This window comes from Buteo buteo, chromosome 5 (assembly GCF_964188355.1).
Source record: "Buteo buteo chromosome 5, bButBut1.hap1.1, whole genome shotgun sequence".
In the NCBI taxonomy this organism is placed as follows: Eukaryota; Metazoa; Chordata; class Aves; order Accipitriformes; family Accipitridae; genus Buteo; species Buteo buteo.
The window spans coordinates 36,663,071-36,686,430 of NC_134175.1; the positions used below are offsets into that span (position 1 = coordinate 36,663,071).

At 67.0% G+C, this 23,360-nt stretch overlaps 3 protein-coding genes across 15 annotated transcripts in view; 2 read left to right on the plus strand and 1 right to left on the minus strand.

Annotated features, from left to right (window-relative positions):
• Window positions 1-733: 733 nt before the first annotated feature.
• LOC142031661 (C-X-C chemokine receptor type 2-like) lies at window positions 734-4,204 on the plus strand. Its single transcript, XM_075029354.1, has 2 exons — window positions 734-960; window positions 2,796-4,204. The coding sequence occupies exon 2, from the start codon at window positions 2,801-2,803 to the stop codon at window positions 3,875-3,877; it is 1,077 nt and encodes a 358-aa protein (XP_074885455.1). The 5' UTR covers window positions 734-960; window positions 2,796-2,800; the 3' UTR covers window positions 3,878-4,204.
• A 1,157-nt stretch (window positions 4,205-5,361) lies between these two features.
• On the minus strand, window positions 5,362-12,461 carry RUFY4 (RUN and FYVE domain containing 4). The gene is made up of 12 exons (XM_075029355.1): window positions 12,409-12,461; window positions 11,490-11,594; window positions 10,403-10,464; window positions 9,898-10,004; window positions 9,411-9,536; window positions 9,026-9,132; window positions 8,727-8,870; window positions 6,941-8,015; window positions 6,755-6,861; window positions 6,050-6,196; window positions 5,715-5,846; window positions 5,362-5,632 (listed from the first exon to the last, which is right to left on the minus strand). Exons 3-12 carry the CDS (start codon window positions 10,446-10,448, stop codon window positions 5,530-5,532), a joined length of 2,094 nt encoding a protein of 697 aa, XP_074885456.1. The 5' UTR covers window positions 10,449-10,464; window positions 11,490-11,594; window positions 12,409-12,461; the 3' UTR covers window positions 5,362-5,529.
• Window positions 12,462-14,495: 2,034 nt separating this feature from the next.
• Window positions 14,496-23,360, plus strand: part of TNS1 (tensin 1) — a 70,761-nt gene continuing 61,896 nt past the window's right edge. For 2 of the 13 annotated variants that reach the window (XM_075028671.1, XM_075028674.1), the window contains exons 1-3: window positions 14,514-14,707; window positions 21,329-21,443; window positions 22,662-22,699. In XM_075028671.1, coding sequence (XP_074884772.1) covers window positions 14,612-14,707; window positions 21,329-21,443; window positions 22,662-22,699 — 249 coding nt within the window. In that variant the 5' untranslated portion in view covers window positions 14,514-14,611. Of the gene's footprint in view, window positions 14,708-15,697; window positions 15,761-17,463; window positions 17,521-17,822; window positions 17,877-21,328; window positions 21,444-22,661; window positions 22,700-23,360 lie in introns of those variants that run through there. The other 11 variants (XM_075028678.1, XM_075028683.1, XM_075028672.1 and 8 more) reach the window with 10 other exon arrangements.

A 23,360-nucleotide genomic window follows, 5' to 3' on the forward strand; every position in this document is an offset into this window, starting at 1 on the left:
GTTTGCAGGTGCCCCAGAGGGACAGGGGTACCCGGGGGGTGCCCTCGGGTGCAGGTTTCCCCTAAAGGCAATAGGGGTGCTCAGAGGAGTGAGCGTGTCCCAGGGTTACGGGGTCCCCCGAGTGTGCGGGGCTGGCACGGGGGCATGGCTCTGCCTGGCAGCACGGCTCGGCTTGGCTTGGCAGACAGGGTGGAAGGGACATGGGGGTCCGCTCTGGGGGTGTTCCCTGCAGCACCCCCCAACAGGAAGCAAGCTGCCCCCGCAGTGTCCCTGCGCCCCCCCAAAGCCCCGGCGCCCACCCCCGCTCTATCAATGGGGAAACTGAGGCACAGAGCCCTGCCATGCCTCTGCCCACTGGCCTGCCCACCAAACCCCCCATGGGCTCGGAGGGCCTCCACCATCCCGAGGGAGGGGGGCTGCAGCACCCGGGGGGGCCTCGAAGAGGAGCCCTGCATCTACTGGGGGCCAGGGGATGAAGTGGGGACCCCTGGCTGGAGACCCCCGGGGTGCATCACTACAGGGGGGGCGATGCACCCCTGGTATGTCAAGTGGCCTGGGACACCCTGGGGCAAGAGGGTGGCGGGGGGGGGCTGCGGGCTCCCCAGGGCCCCGGGGAAGGCATCCTGGGGGGGCTGGGGAAGGGTCCCTTCTGGCTGCCACTTCCCCTTCATGCTGGGAGAAGGTTTTGCAACCTCGCTTCCTCCCTGGGCAGCATAAAGCGGGCAGCGGAGGGAAGGGGTGCCAGGAGGCGGCACGGCGGTGGCTGCAGGTGAGGGACTGTCCTGCTGGCCCGGTGGGACCCCCGGGCCTGCTGCTGCCCCGCATCCCGCCACGCTCTGCACCGGAGCCCTTTGGGGGTGACGCCTGGATTTGTCTCTGTGCCCGGGTGCTTCCCAGTAAGAACCGGCTCGGGACGGGGAGAAGACTCCAGATTTGGGAGGACAGCAAGGGCAGCGAGCGGTGAGTCCCTGTGGTGCTCCACTGGAGATTGGGGCTTTCCTCGGGCTGTGCTGGCCCCCCACCACCCAGCTGAGCCCCCTCATGTGGAGCGGACTGGGCTGGGGACTGAGGTGGGTGGCAGTGGCTCCCCAAGGGGCTGCCTGGTATGGGGGGAGTGGGAGGCAGCGGGTGGGGGCACCAAGGGCTGTGCTCGGGGCTCATCCAGGGTGCAGACCCCCCGCAGTCCCCAGGGACATTGGCTGTGGATGCCCTAGGGTGGAAGCGCCCTCTCCCATTTCCTTGCACAGCAATGAGCCAGGAGGGTGCTTTTCCATGGAGTATCCCCTCCTTCCTCCCCCTGGGGACCCCCAGGGCCACCCCAGTGTCCCCCAGCCCTTCCAGGGTCAGGAGGGGGAGTGGGGTGCTGCTTATTCCCCCAGCCAGGCCAGCTGCAGGGTACCCGCAGGTAGGGGATACCCAGTCCTGGAGGAACTGCTGGGATTTTGGAGTGGGGAGGCAGAAAAAAGCAGCCAAAAATAGACCGAGGGGAAGTGCTGATGTCCGGTTCTGCCCCGAGCCTCCAGTGGCCCTGCTCAGGGGGACCTCTCCCCATTGGCACTGGCAGTGTCCCTGGCTATGGTCCTCTGAGATGGTGGGGCATCGCCATCCCGGGATCACCATCCTGGGATCACCGCAGGAGCGGGGCCAGCAGAGCCAGCGAAGGATTTTTCTGGGCAGGGGCACCAGCCCAGCTGCAGCAGGGAATTCCCACTGGACAGAAGGGGAAAGTTTGTCCCAGGAAGGGTTTGGGTTCAAACGGGGCCAGCTCGGGGCCAGGGACCCGCCAGCACTGTGGGGACTCAGCACCCCCAAGCAGCCCTGGCATCGCCAAGTCCTGGAGGGGCTCGGGGATTGAGAAACGGCACAGAGCGGTGAAACTGGAGTGAAATGAGTGTCCGTATCCATACCGGGAGAAGGCTGAAACCCAATGGTCTTTGGGGAGGCAGGGACAGAGCAGGGTGTCCTACACGTGAGGAGGCAGGAAGAGCGACTGTCACCTGTCATTTCCCCATCGTGGCCAAGCACGGGGGACATGGGGATGCCCGGCAGCGCCCAGCTGAGCAACAGGAAAACCAGAGATGTGAAATATTTCCAAAGCCGCCTGCAAAGGGTGACACATCTTTCCGTCCAGGGGGTGAAACCGCTCACACAGGGACAGGACGGGGAGGGGAAGAAGGGCATGAAACCACCTTCAGACCTTCTCGAGTGCCGCCTGTCCTGGGCGTTGTGACAGCAACCTCGCCGCTGGCTGGGGCGGCTCAGCAGCAATGCTTGAGGGGATGGACAGGCTGGAGGGATCCAGAGGTGCTCAGAGGACTTTGGAGGTGCCCGAGGGGCCCTGAGATGCCCAATAGCTCAGAGGCTTCTGAAGGACCCACGCAAACCAGGGGGACCCGGGGATGCTGGAGGGGCTAGGTGCCCTAGGTGTCTCTTGGAAGGATGTGATGCTGCGTTGATATGGGAGCCCCCCAACCCGAGAAGAGGTGGCTGGTCCGTGGGGGAACCCCTTCCTCCATGGAGGACAGGGAAGGGACAGGGTTGGGATGAAATGGAGCAGACCGAGGGGTGCTGGGGGTGTTGTACAAGGGGACGTGTGCAGGACAGTGTCCACCTGCAACACTGCCCATTACCTGGCACAGTGTGGACACGGGGCACAGTGAGTGATGGAGGGGGGCTGCCCACTGGTTGGGAGGGGACCTGAGTGGCAATTGAGATACCACAGGACCCAGAGATGCTGTCACCCCTGGCCCACACCACCCTCCCGCCCCACACTCACGCTGCTCTGTGCTCCCCAGGCAAAATGGATTCCTTCTCCTTCAGCGGGGATTTGTCCAACCTCTTCTCCCTCTACAACTACACCTATGACTATAGCACGGCCATGCCCGGCACCGCTATCTCCTCTGCCCCATGCCGGCCCGATGGCTCTGTCCTCAACAAGTACCTGGTGGTGGTGATCTACTGCCTCGTCTTCATCCTCAGCGTGGTGGGGAATGGCCTGGTGGTGCTGGTGGTGACCTCCAGCCACACCAACCGCTCCGTCACCGACGTCTACCTGCTCAACCTGGCCGTGGCGGACCTGCTCTTTGCCCTCAGCCTGCCCCTCTGGGCTGCCTACCGAGCCCACGAGTGGGTCTTTGGCACTGTGATGTGCAAAGCCATCTCTGTGCTGCAGGAGGCCAACTTCTACAGCGGCATCCTGCTGCTGGCCTGCATCAGTGTGGACCGCTACCTGGCTATCGTCTACGCCACCCGGGCTGCCACCGAGAAGAGGCACTGGGTGAAGTTTGTCTGCTTGGGCATCTGGGTCTTCTCCGTGTTGCTTTCCCTGCCCGTGTTGCTGTTCCGTGAGGCTTTCCCCTCACCCAGCAACGGCACCGTGTGCTATGAGCGCATCGGTGGTGAGGACACGGCCAAGTGGCGTGTGGTGCTGCGGGTCCTGCCGCAGACCTTCGGCTTTGCCCTGCCCCTCCTGGTGATGCTCTTCTGCTATGGTGTCACCATCCACACCCTCCTGCAGACCAAGAATGCCCAGAAGCAGCGGGCAATGAAGGTCATCTTCGCCGTGGTGCTGGTCTTCCTCATCTGCTGGTTGCCCTACAACATCACGTTGGTGAGCGACACCCTCATGAGGACACGGGCCATCACTGAGACCTGCGAGAGGAGGAACAGCATCGACACGGCCCTCTCTGTCACGCAGGTCCTGGGCTTCGCCCACAGCTGCATCAACCCCATCATCTACGCCTTCATCGGGCAGAAGTTTCGCAACAGCTTCCTCAAGATCCTGGCACAGCGTGGGCTCATCAGCAAGGATGCTGTTGCCCGCTACGGCCGTGCCTCCTACGCCTCCACCTCTGGCAACACCTCCACCACCCTCTGAGCCCTGCGGGGACCTGACCCTTGCAGCTCCCAGCAGGTCCCAGCAACCCACACACCCCAGCATCTTCGTCCAGCCCCCTGGGATGCAGGTGGTGATGCCACAGGGATGGGCAGGGCCACCACTGGATGCTGGACCCCGTCTGGAAGGGGGCTTAGGCACCGAGGGGGTAGGACCCCATTGCCAGGGGAGCTATGCCAAGTGCCGCCTACCCTCCCCACTCCGTGGGGCAGAGCCTGTGACTTCGGGGATTCTGTGCCCCTGCTGTGGGGACGGTGTTCGTGGCCGACAGCCATCCAGCAATAAAGGAGTTGGCGGGTTGGTCACCCATATCTGGCTCCTCTTTGCCATGGGGAGGGAGATGGCGGGACAGGGCCAGGGCACATCTCTGGGGATGGTGGGTCCTGAGCTCCCCACCTCAGTGCCAAAGCGGTGGTGCCATCTGAGCCTGGCAGGGTGTGGGTAACCCTGCTTCCAGGCCAGGGAAAAGCTGTTTCCCAAGAGGCTATTGCAGAAGGTTTGGCATCCTGTGTGTCCCCAGAGGGGACCCAAACCCGAGTCTCACTCCCTGTAGCCACTCAGCCAGGTCCTGGCGCTTCCCTGGTGTGGGGGTCTTGATGAGGCATCTGTCCCACCTGGGGACAAAGTCACCCCCTTCCCAACCCCAATCTGAGCCCCAGTGGAGCAAATCACTGCAAGATCACCGGGCAGCCCCTCACTGACACCAAGCCAGCCCTGTGACCCCTACTTGAAGGGTGCCAGCACCCGAGGCACCCCCTGCCCCCCCGATGCTGCAGTGCCAGGACATCATTGCGCAAAGGGCTGGAAACCTGTCCCTTACACAACCAGGACGTTTCCGCCCCAGCTTGGGCAACTGGGGATGGCACCAGAGTGGGGCAGAGGGGCTGAAGAGGGTCTATGACCCTGCTGGGGTCCCTCCTGCCACCCTGTGTGCCAAGCATCGGGGTGCCTGCCCCAACGCACCCAAGCTTCTCTCCATGGGGTTCCTGTACTGCTCCTCCATCCCACCTGATCCAGGCTCCTGGGGGTCCTTAACCATGGGGGCAGCAGTGGGTGCCAGCCTTGTGCTGGCTCGTGGGTGGGTACGGGGGTCCCCTGGCACCCAGGTGGGGAGCCCTGGGGACCCAAGGCTGGGCAGGGTCACCGGTGCTGCTGGGCAGGGACAGCTCATCACCTTTGCATCTGGGAAACCTCTTGCCCAAGCAGTTCCTCGCAGCCTGGCAGGAAGCCGGGGCTGTTGGCCAAGAGCCGTCTCCCCTGCCTGCTGCTGCCTCCCCGCTGCAGGACGGGGCAGATGGTGGCTCAGCCTGGCTGCAGCTGGGACACCCCTTACAGGGACAGTTCCCCCTCAGGGGGGTTCGGACACCCCCATACTGGCATTCCCCCACCCCACACCCAGCCTGGGGGGGTCAATCTGGTGACGGCTGATAGACGACACGGGAGCCACAGGGGTAGCAGGAGCGGATTGTTTTCCTCTCTGTGGACCAGCCACAAGAAAGACACAACTCAAATCCGAAATGTCAGGCAGCAGGACCTGCCTGCAGGCCCCGGATGCCGGGGTCCCCCGTAAGTCCGAAAGGAGGCAGCCAAGGCAGGGGTTGTCCCAGGCACGGTGCGAGGGCTGCAGTCCTAGCTCATGTAGCCTGCGGGTGCCTTTGCTGGTAGCAAAGCAAGCAGCAGCGCCCCTGCTTGCCCACGTCCACGGAGCACGTGTGGCACACCTTGCCCTGGCACAGCCTGCCGAGAGAGCAGGCGGTGAGAGCCGTGCCATCCCGGTGCCATGCCGGCGGCCACCTCCGGTGCCCTCCCTGTAGCCCACCTGCAGTTGTACCGCCGGGAGAGGAGGCGGAAATCCTTGTGGCAGCGGGCGCACAGCCCTGCATCGCGGGGCGCCGGGCTGGGCATCGGGGTGTCGATGCCCTCCGTCTTCTGCCACAGGGCATCCTTCTCCCTGCGGGAGGGGACAGGTCAGCCCTGGAAGGAGCATACCCGGTGGTGGGGGTCCAGGAGCACGCCCCGGCACCCCAGACCCAAGGTGGGCACCTAAGTCTCCCGAGGTGGTGAGTGGGATTCGCCAGGGCTCTGGTGCCCTCCTCCTTGCCCCCCCCCCGCCCGCACATGGTCCCACACCCGAGGGGTCCCCGGGGCTCTCACCGCAGCAGCTCCAGCAGCCGCCCCTTCATGTCACGGATGAGCTCCTGCTGCCGTGCCTGTTCGGCGCCACGCATGGCGTCCCGCTCCAGGGCCTCCCGCTGCGCCCGCTGCAGCGCCGATGCCCAGCGCTCGCCATCCTGCCGGGCCCTGGCACGGGGCAGTGGGGTGATGGTCCTGCTGTCCCTCAGCTGGTCGTCTCTCCATCCATCCATCCATGCATCCCTCTATCCCTCCCTCCCTCCCTCTGTCTGCTGCCCATCCGTCCCCAAGCTGGCTGCCCATCCCCACAGCCACCTTGCCATCTGCCGGGCCAGCCACCCATCCGTTTCCCAGCTGTTCATCTGCCCTTCCTCACACCCATCCCTCTGGCCTTCTGCCCACCCATCCACTCACCCCAAATTCATCCCTCCATCCCTCTGTGCACCCGCTCATCAGCTTACCCCAAATTCATCCCTCCATCCATCTACGCGCCCCAAATTAATTCTTCCAGCCCTCTGCCCACCCACCCCTCCACCAACCTATCAGTCCCCAGATTGATGCCTCCCTCCAGCCCTCTGTCCCCAAATCCATCCCTCCCTCCCCTTGCCCATCCCCAGGTGCTGCTCCCCCGGGTCCAAGTGGGGCATCATGGCAGGTCCCAGGGAAAACCCTGTGACGGGTGGAGATGGGAGGTGGCTGTGGATGGTGGGAGTGGGGAGTCCCGACCTGCTGAGCTGCTCCTGCAGCCGTGCCACCTCCTGCCGCTGGGCCTGGAGCTGCTGCCGACCCTCCCAGGCATCTTCCCGTGCCGCAGCAGCCAGGGTGGCCAAGCGCTGTGGGAGAGCGGGGGCTCAGCCCTGGCCCCCCCCGCCCCCCCGCCTCACCGTGGCGTCCCCTTGGGCTTGCCCATACCATGGCCATGCTGGTGGCCGTGCCGGGCTCTCCCTCCGCCTGGGGGTCCAGCGGGGGCTCCTGGGGGCCGCGGGCGAGCTCCAGCGCCCGCCGCAGCACCTCCTCCACGGCGGCCACCTTGTCCAGGGCACCGGCATCCTCCAGCGCGTCCGTCCGTCCCGCCGCCGCCAGCGCCGCCTGGCAGTCCCGCAGGCGCGAGGCCAACGCCGCCGCCTCCGCCAGCGCCCCGGCCAGCCGGGCACCCCGCTCCTCCGCCGCCTCCCGCCAGACCCGCGCCTCCTCCTGTGCCCGCGCCAGTGCCCCCGGACCCCCCGCTGCCACCGCCGCCGCCAGCGCCTGCCCCAGGAAGGCGTTGGTTTCCCGCAGCGCCTCGGCCTCGCGTGCCCGCAGCTGGGCCCACCGGGCGCTGCCCTCCTCCCGCCGCTGGTGCCGCCGCTGCTCCCGTGCCAGCCGGGCCGCCAGCGCCCGCAATGCCGCCTCCCGCTGCCCCAGCTCAGCCTGCAGCTGGGACACCAGTGCCTGCAGGGACGCCTGCGTCCCGTCCGGCTCCCCGGGCGCCGGTGGCGGGGAGCCCGGCAGAAACCCCGTGCCGGGCAGTGGGAACGTGCCAGGCTCCCCGTCACCATAGGGCTGGGGTGCTTTGCCAGCGCCATGTGCGTCCTCCAGCTCCTCTACATCCACGTCCTCCGTCTCCTTCTCACCCTCCAGCTCCTCTTCATCCTCCTCTTCCACGTCCTCCTCCACCTCCACATTCTCCACGTCCACCTCCACGTTCTCCACCTCCTCCTCATCCTCCTTGTCCTCATCCTTCTCTACCTCCTCTTCATCCTCTTCTTCCACATTCTTCTTCACCTCCACGTCCTCCACATCCCCCTCCACATCCTTCACCTCTACAGCCCTCTCACGCAGGGCAGCCAAGGTGGGTGGGCACGGGTGGGTTGGCACCCCATGGGGTACCACGATGGGACGGGTGATGCCATCGGGCCATCCATGCACCCCGGTGCCAGTATCGTCTCTCTGTGGGGCCATCTTTGCCGGGCTGCTCCTGGCCATTGGGCTGGGTCGTACCAGTGTCCTAGAGGGGACACGGGGCTCAGGGCCACCACGTCACCCCTAGGGTGAGCAAGGCACCGCCACCCTCCCTCAGGGCTCCCTGGGCACAGCCAGCCTTTGGGATTGGAGAGGGCAGCAGGGCTGGTGACACCAGGTGGCACTTGGTGACAGGGGACCAGGGATGCTGGTGCCACCAGCCTGGGCACCCATGGAGCAGGTGGCACCCAGAGACCCCTGTGGTGGTTGCAGGGGGGAACTGGGTGCTGCATGTGCGCTTGTGGCAGTGTGTGCCCACGAGCACGCAAGCTGCAGAACAGGCGTGAGTGTGCCGGAGGAGCGACTTCATCCAGCAGTGCAGATGCCCCTGCAGGTGTGCCCGGAGGCAAGGGTGCGCACGCACACACGATACCCCCTCGTCTCAGATGTCACAGTGTTGCAGCAGACCTGTGCCTGGGCACGTACTTGGCAGAGGACGGCGGTGTGTGTGTGCATGCGCGTGTGGCATGTTTGCAGGCACGGGCATGGTGTGCATGCTGGCACGGGTAGCTGTGCCCGCCTGGGGCCACGTGTGGAGGGTTGGCACAGCTGGGATGCCACGTGGGATCCGGGGCAGTGGGGCAATGCCTGTGTGCTGCTCCGCCACGCTGAGCCCCTGGTGCCCCCTGATACCCCTGATGCCTGTGGAACTGCCGGTGCCCCCAATGCCCCCAGTGCTCCCTGCATCCAGGCTCACTCGGAGAACATGGGCCAGGCGGTGTCCAGGTCAGCTCTGTGCAGGGCCAGGTGGAAGGTGACGCCGTCCAGCTCGTAGAGGATGCCCAGGATCTCTGCCCGGCGCCGGGGGCTCAGGAAGGGGCTGCGAGCGTAGTACCACTCGCTGCAACCACAAAATGGGTTCACGCACCCCTCCGCACCCTGGGCGGGCACATGTGCCTGCAGCACCCTTGCCGACTGGGTGCTGCCAGGCACTGGCCACCCAGGCAATGCCCCCTGCCACCGTGAGCACCCCCTCCCTGTGCACCCTGCTCTCACCAGAGGGTCTCGGGGTCGAGGAGGCAGAGCTGCAGGGATTCTGCCAGCTGCCGGTGCACCAGGCAGTACCGCAGGAAGGCTCGGCCCCTGCCCACGGGGGTCTTCAGCTGGGGGGAGAGGGGGTTATCCAGGCCTGCCATGCCAGTCTGGCCCCCCCCCGCCTCCCCCCCAGCCCATGCACGGGGGAAGGGGGTTCCCAGGGCCAGGGTTGGGGGGCAGTAGGGACCCCAGAGGGGAGAAAACCCTTTATAGTGCTGGTGGGTGAATCCTCGGTGCCCAGGTGAGTGTGTGCCCATATACAAGTGTATGTGCACCCACAAACAAGCAGAAGCGTGCACACGTGTGCGTGCGTGAGCCCCCAGGCTCTGTGCCAGCCTGTGCCCACCTTGTCCAGGGAGGTGACAAAGCGAATGCCCTCGTGCTCTTGCCGACGCTGCGCCAGGCCTTGGCACAAGAAGTCCCAATAGTCCTTGCGCTGCCCGAAGAAGCTCCTCCTCTCCTTGAGGTCGAACTGGCAGAGACACAAACTTGGGCTTGCTTGTTTGGGGGTGTCCCCTGTCACCCCAGCCTGTCCCCTGTGGGGCTGGGATCCAGCCAGCTCCCCCAGCAGTGTGGGTCCCAGTGTCCCCTGACTGTCCCCTCTTTGCTGGCTCCATGCCTCAGTTTCCCTTTTGCAGCACGTGCAATTACACATGTGGATGTGGGTGAGCCTGGTCTGGGTGCCTGCATGGCTGGGGATGCCCAGGGCTGGACAATGCTGGCTGGGGTCATCCCACCCCCCCAAAAGGGCTGGTGCGGGATCCCCTCTGCTTGGAGCTGCACCCCAGGGGAAACTGAGGCAGGGAGCGGTGAGGACAGAGAAGCTGTGATACCTGGAGGAGGAACTCCAGCTGCGCACAGAGGCTGTGCAGCTCCCGGCTCCCGTCCGTCACTGGCAAGTTCTGCTCCCGGTAGCCGCAGTTCAGCTCGCCTACGGTCTCTGAGGGATGGTAGGGCTGAGCTGGCACGGCCCTGCCCTGGCAGCAGGCACCCTGCCCCATCCCACCCCTCCTCCCCACTGCCTCCCAGCCCGGGGATTTCTGCCAGTGGGTGAAAGAGGAACCTTCCCTGGGATGAAATGGGGGAGCAGCGGGAGCGAGGGGCACAGGTATCTGCCAGGCACTGCCGGTCACCTGGGGCTGGCAGCGAGGACAGGAGCAAGCGGCAAGGACAGGAGGAAGCAGCAGTGGCAGAGTTGGCACTGGGATGCTCTGGAGCACCCCCAGCAGTGCACCCCCCTGCTGCCCACGGGCTGGGTGCGAGGAGGGACCCGGCGTGGCCAGGGTGAGATGTGCCATGCAAGGGACACGCTGGCAGGGGACAGGCTGGCGCACTTACTCTGCAGGTCCTTGATGATACGGTTGAGCTCCCCCTCCCCTGCCATGGCTGTACCCGGGGGTCTGCAAAGGCAGGGGCAGCGATGAGAGGTGCCAGGCTGGCACTCAGCTGGCACCCCCAAACTCTCTGCCCCAAGGAGAGGGTCTGCCCCCTCCAGCTCTACCCCAGAGCTGCCTGCTGTTAAGGTGAGAGGGGGTGGGCTCAAGCACCCCCTTTCCCTGCCCATATCCCTCCACTACATGGGGTAGGGGGTATGGGGTGGGCAAAGGTGCCCCATCCCGTACCCCTTAGTTGTCCATGTGCCCTGTCCCAAAATGCCCCCTGGCTCTGTCCCCATGTTGTGTCCAGCCTCTGCGGTCATTCCTTGGGGGGCGTCCTGCAGCTGAGCTCACCCCCCCATGTGTCCCTGTCCTTGTCCTTGTCCTTGTCCCCATCCCCCAGGATTCAGGATGTGGGTTTGGTGTTGGGGAAGCGCTGCCTTTGCTTCTGCTCTCGCTTCCCTCACTCACACCATGAACAGTGTGGGGTGCTCCTGGAGGGGGCAGGGAAGGTGGGCACACAGCCCCTGATATGCAGCCCCCCTCAGATTAAGATCCCCCCCAGGCAGAACCCCCTGGCACAGTATGCTGCCTTTGGGGCTGGCATGGGGTTTGGGGGTGTTGTGGGCATGGGGTGGGGGGCTGGGGGCATAGTGCAGTGGGGTGGTTTTGGGGGGCAGCAGGTAGCACCCTGGGGACAGGGCAAGGGACAGTGCCCACGAAGGTGGCAGGTCCAGGGCTTGTCACCGCGGCTGGTGGCTAGGCACAGGGCTGGGGGAGCACACGTGTGTGTGCATGGGATATGCATGGCAGTCTGCATGTGTGCTCACAGGAGCGTGTGTGCACGAGCGTGTTCAGGCATGCCGAAGCACACGTGAGTGCCCTGTGCCCCCTGCCACGGCAGAGTGGCTCGGCAGGCAGAGCAGGACACGGGACTCCAGATGCCTGGGTTCCTGTCCCGGTGCCCTTGGGTGACCTTGGATGAGCCATCTTCCCGCCTGCCCACCCTGCCCATGCCTCAGTTTCCCCAAGGAAGAGAAGCCCCTTACCTGTGACGGGGAGCTGTGGGGTGCCCCAAGGTGATCGCTGGGTGCCAGGGTGATGCTGGTGTGTCCCCTTGCCCACACTGCGCCTGCCTGCTTCTCCTTTTGTACCTTGGCCAGGAGGAAGTGTGGGAGGTTGGGGGGGGCTGCAGGAGCCACCCCCTGCCTGCCCCGCATAACATCAGGCACTGCAGCTTGCTCCCCCAGCACCCGGCTCCCCAGTTTGGGGGGGTGCCAGTTTTGGGGAAGGGGTCAGCGAGGCTCGTCACCCTGTGCAGCCCCTGGGGGGGGTGGGGGGGAAAGCACAGTGCCAGGCATGGGGGGGACCCTGATGCCCTCCCATGGGAATGGAGCTTGGGAATGCTTTGAGAGACCCCCCTGCAGTTTTTGGGGAGGGGGTCTGGGACCCATACCCAGCTAGCAGCAGCCAACAGCACCCCTGGGGCAGCAGCTGCCCCTGGCACAGACACCCCTCTCCCATGCACAACAGCCCCTGGGCACAGAGACCCACCCCCAGGAGCTGCAGCCCACCCCAGAAAAGCCCACAGCCCGTCTATGCCCCCCCCCCCGGGACTATGCCAAGAGCTGGGGTGCAAACTCTTCCTGGGGTACCCTGGGCAAGGCCCCCCCCCCATTGCTATCTGTGCCTGGGGGGCCCTGAGCCCGGCAGTACCCCTCAGCCACCGTGCCTGTCCCCCTTTGCTGTGCCAGCCCTGTCCTGTGGGCTCCTTCTGGGGTGGGGACTAAATTCCTTGGGAGGGGGCTGGGGGTGATGCCAGCTCACCCCCCCAGTGCCAGGAATGGGCACCCACTGCCATCCCGCTCCCCACCACCATCCGGCTTGGTATATACCCCCAGCGATGCCCAGCTGCCCCCACATCCTGCCCCTTGCCGCGCCCCCCCTTGCAGCACCCGCTGCCCCTACCTGTGCCACCCGGGGGGCCTGGGGGTCACCCGTCTCCCCCAGGCCAGGCCTTGCTCGGCACCAAAGCGAAAGTAGGAAGTGATGCTGAGCGGGAGCCTGGGCCTCCCTGCACCCTCCTAGCTCCCGGGGGGGTGTGTGTTGGACCGTGGGGTGCCCACGAGCAGCTAGGGGGCATGGGGGACCCGGCAGCAGTGCTCGCTCAGGGTGACCCCCAGCCTCCCCAGCACCCTCTTGCCCCATGCCACCCTGCAGTGGGTGGTGCTGTGGGCACAGAGCACAGCACCCCACATTGGATGGGGGGGGCGGGCAGGGTGTTGGGGGGTGGCGGAGCATCACCCCACTGTGCCGGGTGGGGGATGCGTATGCCTGTGCGTGCATGTGTGCATGCATGTGTGCACGTGCACGCGTGCGCAGGCAGCATGTGCATGGCTATAGGGATGCGTGTGTAGGTGCGAGCCATGTACATGTGGCAGGCATGGGCATGGGGCTGAGAGGGCACTCGTGTGTGCATGCACACACGTGTGCCTGTGGTTGCACCCACCTGCCAGCGCCGCCTGCCCTGTGCCACGCACCCCACAGGCAGGACCCTGACACCCGCGGGGGGGGGGGGGGGCCATGCCCCTGCCCACCCCTCGCCGGGGTGGGTGCCAGCCTGGTGCCCTGGCAGTGGGGTCCCCCTGTCCCTGCCCCAGCCAAGGTCCAGGGAGAGGGTGTTGGGGGCTGGGGGGGGGGGGAGAAGTCGCCCGTCTGTCCTTGGTGCGGGTGCAATTCAATTAACGAGGCCTGGCCCTCGTTCAGCGCAGCCAATAAAGCTAATGGCCCCGCACAGGCCTGGCGCTGCCTGGCGGTGGGGGGGGGGGGCGGGGGAGGGAGAGGTCCGGGGGGCCATCTGCTAATTAAATGGGGGTGGGGGACGATGGAGCTAGCGGTGATGTCACCTCCCTGGTGCTCGGTGGGGGGGGCAGTATCCTGGCACCACTTGCCTGCCAGCCCTTCTCCAGCCCCAGGGTGCCAGGCAGGGCTGTGGGGGACAGGCGTGAACTGTGGGGGACCCCCCGAAATCCCTGCCCCCTGCCCCCCTCCCTAGCGCTGCTGCTCGTTAGGAGCTTTCCTGAGGCAAATGCAATTAGTGCCCAGGCCTGGCATGGACCCTGCCTACGCTTGGCATCAGCAGCCGCCCCGCAGGGACGGGTCCTTGCCCGTCATCACCTCAGCATCGCAGCAGCATCTGGGGGTGTTCCTGCCAGCCCCTCTTGGCACTACCCTGATGGGTGCAGGGGGGATGTGGGGTCTCTGGGGCAGCTGCAGGGTGGGGTGCAGCCTGTCCCCCTGTCCTGTGCAAGCCCTGTGGTGGGGTGGGGGTGCCCGGGGCTGTATCGGTGTGTCCTGTGGTGAGGGGTTCCTCTGGGTAACACTGTGCCCCCAGCACAGTGCATCAGCCAAGCACCCTTTGGAGAGGGGACCCTGGTAGGGGGGTCCCTGCATATGTCCTCAGGCTCCTGAGAGGGGGAGAGTCTTGGTGGGGTGCCCAGGGGGCTGGCAGAGGGGCAGGGAACCCCCACCATGTGCAGGCACTGCCATTTAGGGCTTGGGGTAGGCAGGGGATGCTGGAGGGAAACTGAGGCAGGGTCGGTGCAGGGGGTCGCGGGTTGAGCTGCGATCGAACCCAGCCCTCCGGGTTCCTCCACTCCCAAACCAGAAGGGGCTGGAGCGGGGGCGGGGGGGGGGGGGGCGGCACTGTTAGGGTCCAGCATCCACCCCAAGGGATTGCCGTGCCCGGGGGGCAGGTGGGTGAGCCCGGGGGTTGCCGAGCCCCGAGCCCCGTGTGCGGGGAGGAGGAGGAGGAGGAGGAGTGGGAGGAGGGGGAGGAGGGGGAGCGTGTCGGAGCTGGCTCCCACCCAAGCACTGCAGGACATGGGCGGGCACGGTGCTCCCTGCCTGGCTGCCAGCGCGCAGGCGACGCTGGGGGACCGGCGGGGGGGTACAGGGCCCGGTGGGACCGCAGCCCCCCCAGCCCATCGCCCGCACGGCCCCTTGCCCACCGCCGGGCACCTCCCGGGCACTGCGCGGGCACCGGAGCTTGTTGCAGCCAGGGGGGGCACGGCTGGGTTTGGCCACCCTCCCGACCGTGCTCTGGGCAGGGTTCGGCCCCTGCACCCCCCCACCCCCCGCCCCGGCCGGGTGACCCCCGGGCAGGGGCACCATGACCCGGCTGAGCTGGTGCTTTGCCACCTTGGTTCGCTGGGGGAAGTCCTTGGTGTCCTGCCTCCTGCCCCTCCGCGCCTGCCGCCACCGGGAGGTAAGCGGGCACCGCCGGGCTCGGCGTTAGGGTTAGGGTCTGCGGGGGGGGGGGGGGGCACGGAGCTGGGGTGGGCTCCGGGGGATGCAGGGGCATGGGGGTACAGGTTGGCGCTGGCCCTGCCTGCTGCGGGCAGCAGGGGGTTAAACCGTGCATATGCATGCCAGGGTGCCAGGCATGTCCTTTGTACCTCCTTGTGTCCACCCCAGCATGGCACTGTGACACCCCCCCCGCCCCCCATAACCCGCACCCGCGGGCCCCTGCAGTGCCTGGCTGGAGGGGATCTGCTGGGATCTGCTGTACAGCATTTCACGCAAAGGGATCTGCTGGGATCCCTGTGTCCTTAGAGAGTAAGCACGGAGGCGGGGGGTGTCCCTGTGTCCTTACAGAATCCACAATGGGGGGACCCCTGTGCCCAGCATGAGGGGACCCCTGTGCCCATAAAGCACCTGGCACGAGAGATCCCTGTGCCCACAAAGTGCCTAGTGTGGGGGACCCCTGTGCCTGTAAGCACCCGGTGCTGGGGAGTTCTGTGCCCATAAAGCGCTCAGTCTGGGGGGGGGAATCCCTGTGCCCAAAAAAGTGCCCGGCATGAGGGACCCCTGTGCCTGTAGGCACCCGGCGCGGGGCATCTTTGTTCCCATCAGCACCCGGTGTGTGTGTGATCCCTGTGCCAAAGGACTGCCCCGCATGGGGCATCCCTGTGCCCATGCAGCACCCGGCGTGGGGACCCATCCTGCTCTGCTGCCCGTGATGGGGAAACTGAGGCAGGGAAGGGAGAGGCTGGTGGAGGGCACGGGGCTCCCACTGCACCACTCTCACTTAGTTCCTTAACCTTTGGGAAGCTGCCCCACGCCTGGCGGGATGGCATGGGCCACTCCAGCTGCACCGTGCCAGCAGAGTGGGTGCCAAAGCCACCGCCGGGCAGAGCCTGGGGGAGTGTCACTGCAGGGTGGTGACAGGCCAGTATGTGCCAGGACAGGGACCCAGCCTGGAGGAGGGAGAGGCCCCGGGCTGCTTGGGGACCCCAGCGCGTGCCAGGGACACAGGACTGTGAGCTGCCGGGGGCACGGGGGGTGCTCAGGGCTGTGGGTGGGTGGGTGGCACTGGTGAGGTGTGGGGCAGCGGTTGTGCAGTCCCATGTCCATCTCTGTGTCCTTATGTCCCTGATGTGGGTGTGAGAACAGGGACTCATGGAGGTGTGTAACACACATGCATGCTTGTGCATGCGTGTGTTCCCGAGCCGGCACATTGGGCTGGGGTGAGAGTGAACTGCAGCCTGCGCAAGTGTGAGTGCACAGCGGGTCTCGGGAACTGCTATGGGGTGCGCATCCCTGTGTGGGTGCGTGTGGGTGCTCCCTAGCACATGCGTGTGTGCTGGGTGCAGTAGCAGTGGGGCTTTACACTGGTGTAAGCTGTTAGAGGGGTATCCCCCAGCCTTTCTTGTGCCCAGATGGGCGCCCACACACGCGGGTGCCCAGCCACCATGCGTGACATGGGCCATATGTGTGGTGTGCACGTGTGCCCTGGCGTGTATGCAGGGGGGTTGCGTGTGTGACGTGTGCGTGTGCCCTGTGCACCCAAGGGCAGTGCGGGGACAGCTCTGCTAGAAGCAGGTGTGGGGGCCTTGGGGACACAGTGACCCCAGGAGGGGGGACACAGAGGGCTCCTGCCAAAGCTGGCGCTGCACCGGGGGTACATGCCTGCACCAGTGGTACCCATAGCGGGGGTGTCCCTGGGCTACGTGCCCCTGTCTGTGCCCCCCCGCTGAGAAAATGAGCCATAAATGATGCTCATGGCGGCCACCCTGTCCCTGTCGTATGACCCTTGTCCCTGCCCTTTTGAGGGGCCCAGGCTTGTCACAGCAGTGAATGGGAGGGGGTGATTTATGGGGGGGTGGGGACACCCTCTCCACTGGGGCTTTCATTTGTGGGCAGTAACGAGGCTGATTAATGAGGGCTGTAATGATGGGGGGTGCTGGTGTTGGTGCAGGGATGGGCGCTCCTTGCCTGTTTGGTGCTGTGAGCAGGATCAGGCCCCCCAGCCTCCCTCCACCCCTGGGCCTGGCTGGCATGGGGGGCAGGGGGTACTGTCCCCATCTGTCCCCTGTCCCAGCTGGCACATCCACACAGGGATACCTCTACCATGGGCTGGGTGGGCACAGCAGAGCGGTGGGGTGGAGGGTGGTGTGACAGGGATATTTTGGGGAGGGGGTGCTGCACTTCGGGGGGGTCGGTTGCGACCCCAGCGTCTGGGAAGGGCAGCCCTCCCCATCCCACCCTACCCTTCCTCTCTGGGCTGGTGGCTGTATGAAGCATACAGATGGGAAACTGAGGGGGGGGGGGCATTACAGTGCCCACGTTCCCGCTGTGCCCATGTCCCCATGCCAGCCGTGGCGTGTCCTGCCCGCATGTCCTTCCCCCCGGCGCGTGTTCCCCCCTGACTCACACCCTCATGGTCACGGCCAGCTGAGCGCGAGTTTCCAGGCTGGAGCCAGCGTCAGCGCTGGAGAGGGGGGACACCGTGTGCCGCCCAGCCAAGCCCCCCCAGGAGGGGCTGGGGTACCCCCCCCTGCCAAATCCATCCCTGTCAGGGCTGCGGGCTGCCAAGCCGCTCTCTGTCCCGCCTGGAAGTTGTCCCCCCTCGCTGAGGCCCCCCAGCTCAGTGCATGGATGTCTGCCGATCCCTCCCTGTCTCCCATCCCGGGACCACCCAGGGGACACGGCTGGGGATGGCGGGGGGGGGGGACGGGACGACGGGGACGACATCCCACTGCAGGAGCTGCTGGAGGCCGGAGGAGCGATGGGGGTGAGGTGGGTGGTGGGTGCCCCGCGGGTCAGCGAAGGAAATGGATTCCAAATGTGTGTGCAGGGGGGCGAGAGGGGGGCCGGGACGAGGCACAGCCCCACTCCGGCCCCCCCGAGTCCCGCAGTCCGTCTGCTGGGGTGGGGGGGGTTCTGACCGCCCCCGGAGCCACCTCGGCCGGGGTGCCGGCCGGTGGGCGCTGCGGGGGTCGGGGGTCGGGGGCGGGGGGGCCCCCGGCTGGAGGGGCGGTGTGGGGCCGGGGCGGGGCGGGCGGGCGGAGCGAGGGGGCCGGGGGGGGGTCGGCCGGCCGCGGGGCCGCGCCGCGGGCAGCATGACCGGGCTCTGCCTCTCCTGCCTGCTCTGGGTACGGCCCGCCGCGCCCGCACCGGGGGGCACCGGGGGGGGAACAGGACGGCAGCGCGGTGGGGGGCCGGCAGCGGGGTCTCGGAGCGGGGCTGGTCCCGGGAGCGGGCGGTGGATGGGGCTGAGTACCGGGGGGGGGGGGGAGCGGGACGGAGCGGGGGTGTTTGCAGCGGGACGGGCGGACTGGGAGCGGGGGGAATCGGCGGTGCTGGACCAGGACCGGGACCTGGACCGAGACCGGGACCGGCTCTGGGGGAACCGGGACCCAGCAGAGACCGGCAGGGACGGCCGGACACCGGGGCCGGGCTGGGGGGACCGGACCGGGAGCGGGGCCGGGAGGAGCCCCGGGGACCGGGGGGGAGCAGAGCAGGACCCAGCCCGGGAGAAGCGGCGGCGGTGGGCACCGGGCTGGGGGGTGCACGATGGGGGACCGGGATGGGATGCGGGACAGGGACACTGGACTGGGCGGGGGGTGTCTATGGAGGGGGTGTGGGGTTGGGGATGAGAAGGGTGGGGGGCTGATCCCCCACGACGCCCAGCCGGCAGCACCGGCCGGGGGCCCCCGCCATTCCCCAGGCTTGAGGCTCTGCTACCTCACTGGAGGGGAGGGAAACTGGGCAAACTGGGGGGTTTCAGTTAGTGCTGGGGGTTTGGGGCTCTGCCCCCCCCCACCCCTGTCACCAAGGCAAGCTGGGTCCGGGGGCGCCGTAGGGTGCAAAGTGCTGGGTGGGCCCGAGCCCACAGGGCTGGACCGAGGTATCCCGGTGCCCCCCACCCCGGCTTTGCAGCCTCACAGGAACTGGGTGTCCCAGTTCCCCCCCCGCTGCACCTCTCTGCAGTACTGGGCAATGAACCCGGGCCTCCAGGCTCCTGATTAATCTGGCATCTCTCCCCGGTGCCTCTTCCAGCCCAGGACACCTGGGTCCCCTTCCAGCCTCCTTGGGTCTGTGTGTTGGGGGGGCCCATGGCTAGGGATGCCCGTGCACTCCCCTACCCCTCCTGTGTGGGGGCCAGCCCCTGGGGGTGGGTACCCATGGATGGGTGTACCCCGGTGACATCCCCCAAAGGTCCCCCAACCCCACCACATGTCCCCCCAGCAGTTCCCAGCCCCGAGGGCAGGGAGGCTAACTGGGATCCTGCCAGAATGGAGCTGGGACAGGGCTGTTTTGTGGGATGGGCTGGTTCCCCAGCCAGTGGGGTGGCACTGGGTGGGCAGGGTGCCCCCCCAGCAGCAGGGAGCTGGGGGTGTAAAGCCGGCTGCTGGGTTGGCAGTCCCGCAGCATGGGGATGGTGTTGGCAATGGGACAAGCAGAGGGGGCTCTGTGGTGTGGGAGCTGGGGGGGCAGCTCTTTCCCTAGCGAGGATAATTGCTGTTAATGAAGCAGGCCCATGCTAACGTGTGGGACCAGGGCGGGGTGGGGGGTACGTGTGTGGGAGACGCGTTGGCAACCCCGGGCATCCCAGCCGGGTCCTTGGGAGCGGGGGGTGAGGCCTCTTCCCGGGGCACCCCGCAGCAAAGATGCTGCTTTGCATATGCAAAAGAGCTCATGGCATCGTTAGGCCTTGCTGTCACCCAGCAACTGCGGCGTGGGAGCCCCCGGCCCGGGGGAGCTTTTCCCACGGCTGTTGGATGGGTGGCGGATGGGTGACGACATGCCTGTGCACACGCATGTGCATGCGTGTGTATACACCCAGCCCTGTGCACCCCGCTCCCTCGTAGGGTGGCACGAGCCCCGGGGGCTGCCGAGGGACCAGCAAGTGGCCCTGTGGGAGCAGGTGCCCAGGGAAGAGGGGCTTGCACACCCGTGTACAAATCCATGCGAGTGTGCACATGATTGCACATGGACCTGCGTGTGGGAACACAGAAATCTGCCCACACATCTGCTGCTGCTGTGGCTGGCGGGGATATGCACGCTCACACATGCTTGCACACTCGCAGGCGTGCATATGCATGCAACGCCCTGCCACACGCACTGCGTGTAGCACACACAGAGCACCCTCACAGCCCCCGGGGTGTTTGCACGCACGCAGGCATCTGGTGCACGTGCGTGGCCCTTCTGCCTGTCCGTGCGTGCACTGGGGAAACTGAGGCAGGGAGGTTTTGGGGAGGGGTACCTGGCACCCCGACTCTTTGGCACCGTCCCCCCTGGCTCTGTTGCAGTGCCGAGGCCGGAGGAGAGCGGGGCGCCTGGGTGAGGGGGGGCTGCCGGGCCTCTGCTTAATCTCATTAGTCTTGGCATGAAAAGGCGGATTTACAGGGGCTCATGTCTTCATCTGGCGGTGGGTGGGTGGGCAGGGCTGGTGCGCTGCCAGGGGGGTGCCCCCCCACCCCAAACTAGCCGGGGGGGTGTCAGGAGGGGTGCTGGCTACCTGCAGCTGTGCCAGGACCACCCCCCCTGCCCTTAGCCCCTGTGCGTGAGCACACGCACATGCTTGCACGCTCACAGCCCGGCGCCTGCAAACGGGATCCTTCCTGTGCTCACACTCACGGCATCGGCCTCCCTCCGCCGTGGGCTGTGCCAGGCAGGGTGGGCACGGCCGCTCACGCTCGAGGGGCACAGCGTGCCCTATACACCCCCATGAGACACCCCAGCACAAGCTGCCCGGTGTGCACCCCAAAACCCAGCATGACACGGAGACACCCCCCTGCACGAGCACCCTTCTGGCAGCACCTGCACATACCTGGGTGTGCATGTGTGTCTGCACACGTATCTGTGTGTCCGCACACGTACATGCAACCACGTCCGTGCGTGCACGTGTTTATATATGTGCATTCACATGCGCTCATGTGCACACAAGTTTGCACACACACACGTGCATACAAGGATGTTCACCCGCCCCCCCCATGCATGCAGGCGTACGCACTTGTGCCTGCACACACGTGCCCACAGAAGCGCTCGTGCACGGGCACGCGTTCGCGGGGACACACGTGTGAACGCACCAACGTGCAGGGACACGCAAGTGCACGCGCGCGTGTGCGCACACGTCTGTGCACACGCGCGCGCACACACACGTCTGTGCACGCACAGGTGCTCAAACACGTGTGGACGCACCTGCACGCAGGTGTGGATGTGCTCATCGGTGCGCGTGCACAGTGCCTGCAGAAGCGGGCGCCCGCGCGCACACGCGCGGGCGGGCGCGCGCACGGCCCTCCGGCGCGCGCCGCCAGGGGGCGGCAGAGACTATTTAAAGGGGCCGCGGCAGCGGGGGGGTGCGCAGCCCCCTGCCCACTCGCGCACGAGCCTAGGTCCCCCCCCACGCCGTGCCCACGGCCCCACGGCCCCGGCCCTGCCGCAGAGTGATGGGGTGCGGGGACACACACGTTTCTTCAGATGGGGGGTGGGTGGGTGGAGGATGACCCCCTGCTCAGAGGGAAACTGAGGCAGGGCAGGGCTGAGTGCCCGGGTCTCCGTGCCACCTTGTTCCCGCTGCTGAAGCCCCGTGTCCCCCCAGCCCCAGGACCTGGAGGCCCCCCCAGCACACTCCTTCAAGATGACGAGCTTCAAGAAGGTGAAGGCGTGCGGGATCTGCCGGCAGGCCATCACGCGCCAGGGCAGCACCTGCCGAGGTGAGCCGGGGGCGCGGGCACACGCGCGTGTGAAAGGGGGTGTGCCGGGGGGGTCAGGACACGAGGGGCTGCGTGTGTGTGCCTGCACGGACGGCTGCGCGCACGAGGACGCGAAGGTGGGAGCGCGTGCCTGTGCCAACCTGTGCGAACGCGCGCGTGTGCACGCGTGTCGGAGGGGGAGCCTGGGGGTGTGCAAGAACGTGTGGGGTACCTTTGTGGGCAGGAAGGTGGCTGGGAGGGCGAGGGTGGCCCGCGGAGGCACCGGCACGCACGCATGTGGCTGCGCGTCAGCAGCATGCGTGTGCAGCGAGTGTGCAACTGTTACCGCACGAGTGTGCGCACACGCACGCGGGTCTGTGCGCACGGGTGGGTGCTCACGCCCTCCGCCGTGCCCGCTGCCCGTGGCGCCCGGTGGGACGCGGGCGGTGCCGCGGCCCCTCGCACGTGTGCGGTGCCGCCGAGCCCCGTGCGAGGAGCGGCGAGCGGAAACGCCGCTGGCCACGGGAACAATGCGGCTTCCTGCGCCGCAGGAAACAGCCCCAAGGGAGGACAAGGCCTGGGGGCGGCCGTGGCCGGGGCCACGCCGCGCGGGGACCCTCGTGTCCCCTGGGGATGGGAGATGTGGGTTTGCGGGGCTGCCCGGTGGTGCCCCGTATAAGTGTGCGTCCCCAGCAGTGGCAAACACGCGCCCGCACCAACCGTGGGCACGTGCCGTTCTCTGCAGGGGCGCGGGCGTGAGCGTGCAACAGCAGCGCGCGGGCAGGCGGGGACACGGGCACTGGCAGCACCCCCGCGGCGCACTCGTGCACGCCGGTGCACGTGCGAGGCCTCGTGAGACGTGTCCGTGCACGGCCTCCCTTCACGCCGTTAACCCCTGGGCACTGGGGTTTGCACGCGCGCACGCTCCCCGGCACGTTGGCACCGGCGGAGGTGGGGGACGGCTCGTGTGCATGGGCGCGTGCCTGAGCGCCGCATGCATGCGCACATGGTGCTGCGCCGTGCTGGTGCCACCCGGAGCGTGCACGTGTGTGTGCAAGGTGTGGGCATCCACGTGTGTGTTGCATGTCCCGGCAGCCTGTGCCCCGTGCCAAGGTGCTCCATGCCCCACAGCGTGGGGTGCCACCCCCCCTGCCCTGCACGTTGGTTGCCCATGGGCTGCCCCCAGCAATGCCCCCTCTCCTGCCCCCACTGACCCTCTCTCCCCTCTCCCTCCCGCAGGCTGCAAGCTCTCCTGCCACACCAAGTGCCAAGGCAAGGTAAGGCTGGTGCCGCAAGGTGTGCCCATCCCTGCCTGGGGGGCACCGGGGACTCACACGGGGGATGCCACGGTTCGTGCCAGCTGACCCCACTGGATGGGCACCCAGATGGGCTGGTGGCTGTGGGCTGGTCGTGGTGGCACTGGTGTCGCCAGTGGGTGAGGCTGGCAGTGCCATCCTGCTGCCTGGCCCCTGATGGCACGTGCCTGTCTAGGTACAGGACTGGGTTTTGGGGTGCAGCCCTGCTCAGAGGGGGCTGGCAGGGATCTGTGCCCCAGCACCTGGAGCGGGGGGGTGCCCTTTGCGTGCTGCTGTACGTGGGTGCCATGTGCCGCGGTCGAGCGCTGCCGGCGGCACGCACACAGGCTGAGCACCTCACCCGATACCCAGCACCGCCGGGGGCGGATCTTGCTGGCAGGAGGGAGCAGAGCTGAGGATGCCCGGTGGTGATGTCCGGCTGCCACACCGGCGGAGGGAGACCCTACGGCAACCCAGGTTCTCCAGGGTAGCTGGAGGTGGGCACGGTGCCCACCGCCATGCTGCCGGGGCAGGGGAGGCTGCGAGTTCCTGAATCCCTGGGGAGGCGTGTGTGCCAGCCGGCTCTGGGGCTGGCATCTCAGGCGGGAAGAGGCTGGCGCACCCCGGGCAGGCGGCGTAGGCT

What these genes read in the sequence shown, in the direction of transcription:
- LOC142031661 (XM_075029354.1), top strand. Translation starts at nt 2,801, where the DNA reads ATGGATTCCTTCTCCTTCAGCGGGGATTTGTCCAACCTCTTCTCCCTC.
- RUFY4 (XM_075029355.1), bottom strand. Translation starts at nt 10,448, where the DNA reads ATGGCAGGGGAGGGGGAGCTCAACCGTATCATCAAGGACCTGCAGA. An exon ending in CTCGACCCCGAGACCCTCTG is followed by an intron (nt 8,871 to 9,025) that starts GTGAGAGCAGGG and finishes TTGTGGTTGCAG; the next exon opens with CGAGTGGTACTACGCTCGCA. An exon ending in GCCTGGCCCATGTTCTCCGA is followed by an intron (nt 8,016 to 8,726) that starts GTGAGCCTGGAT and finishes TGTCCCCTCTAG; the next exon opens with GACACTGGTACGACCCAGCC.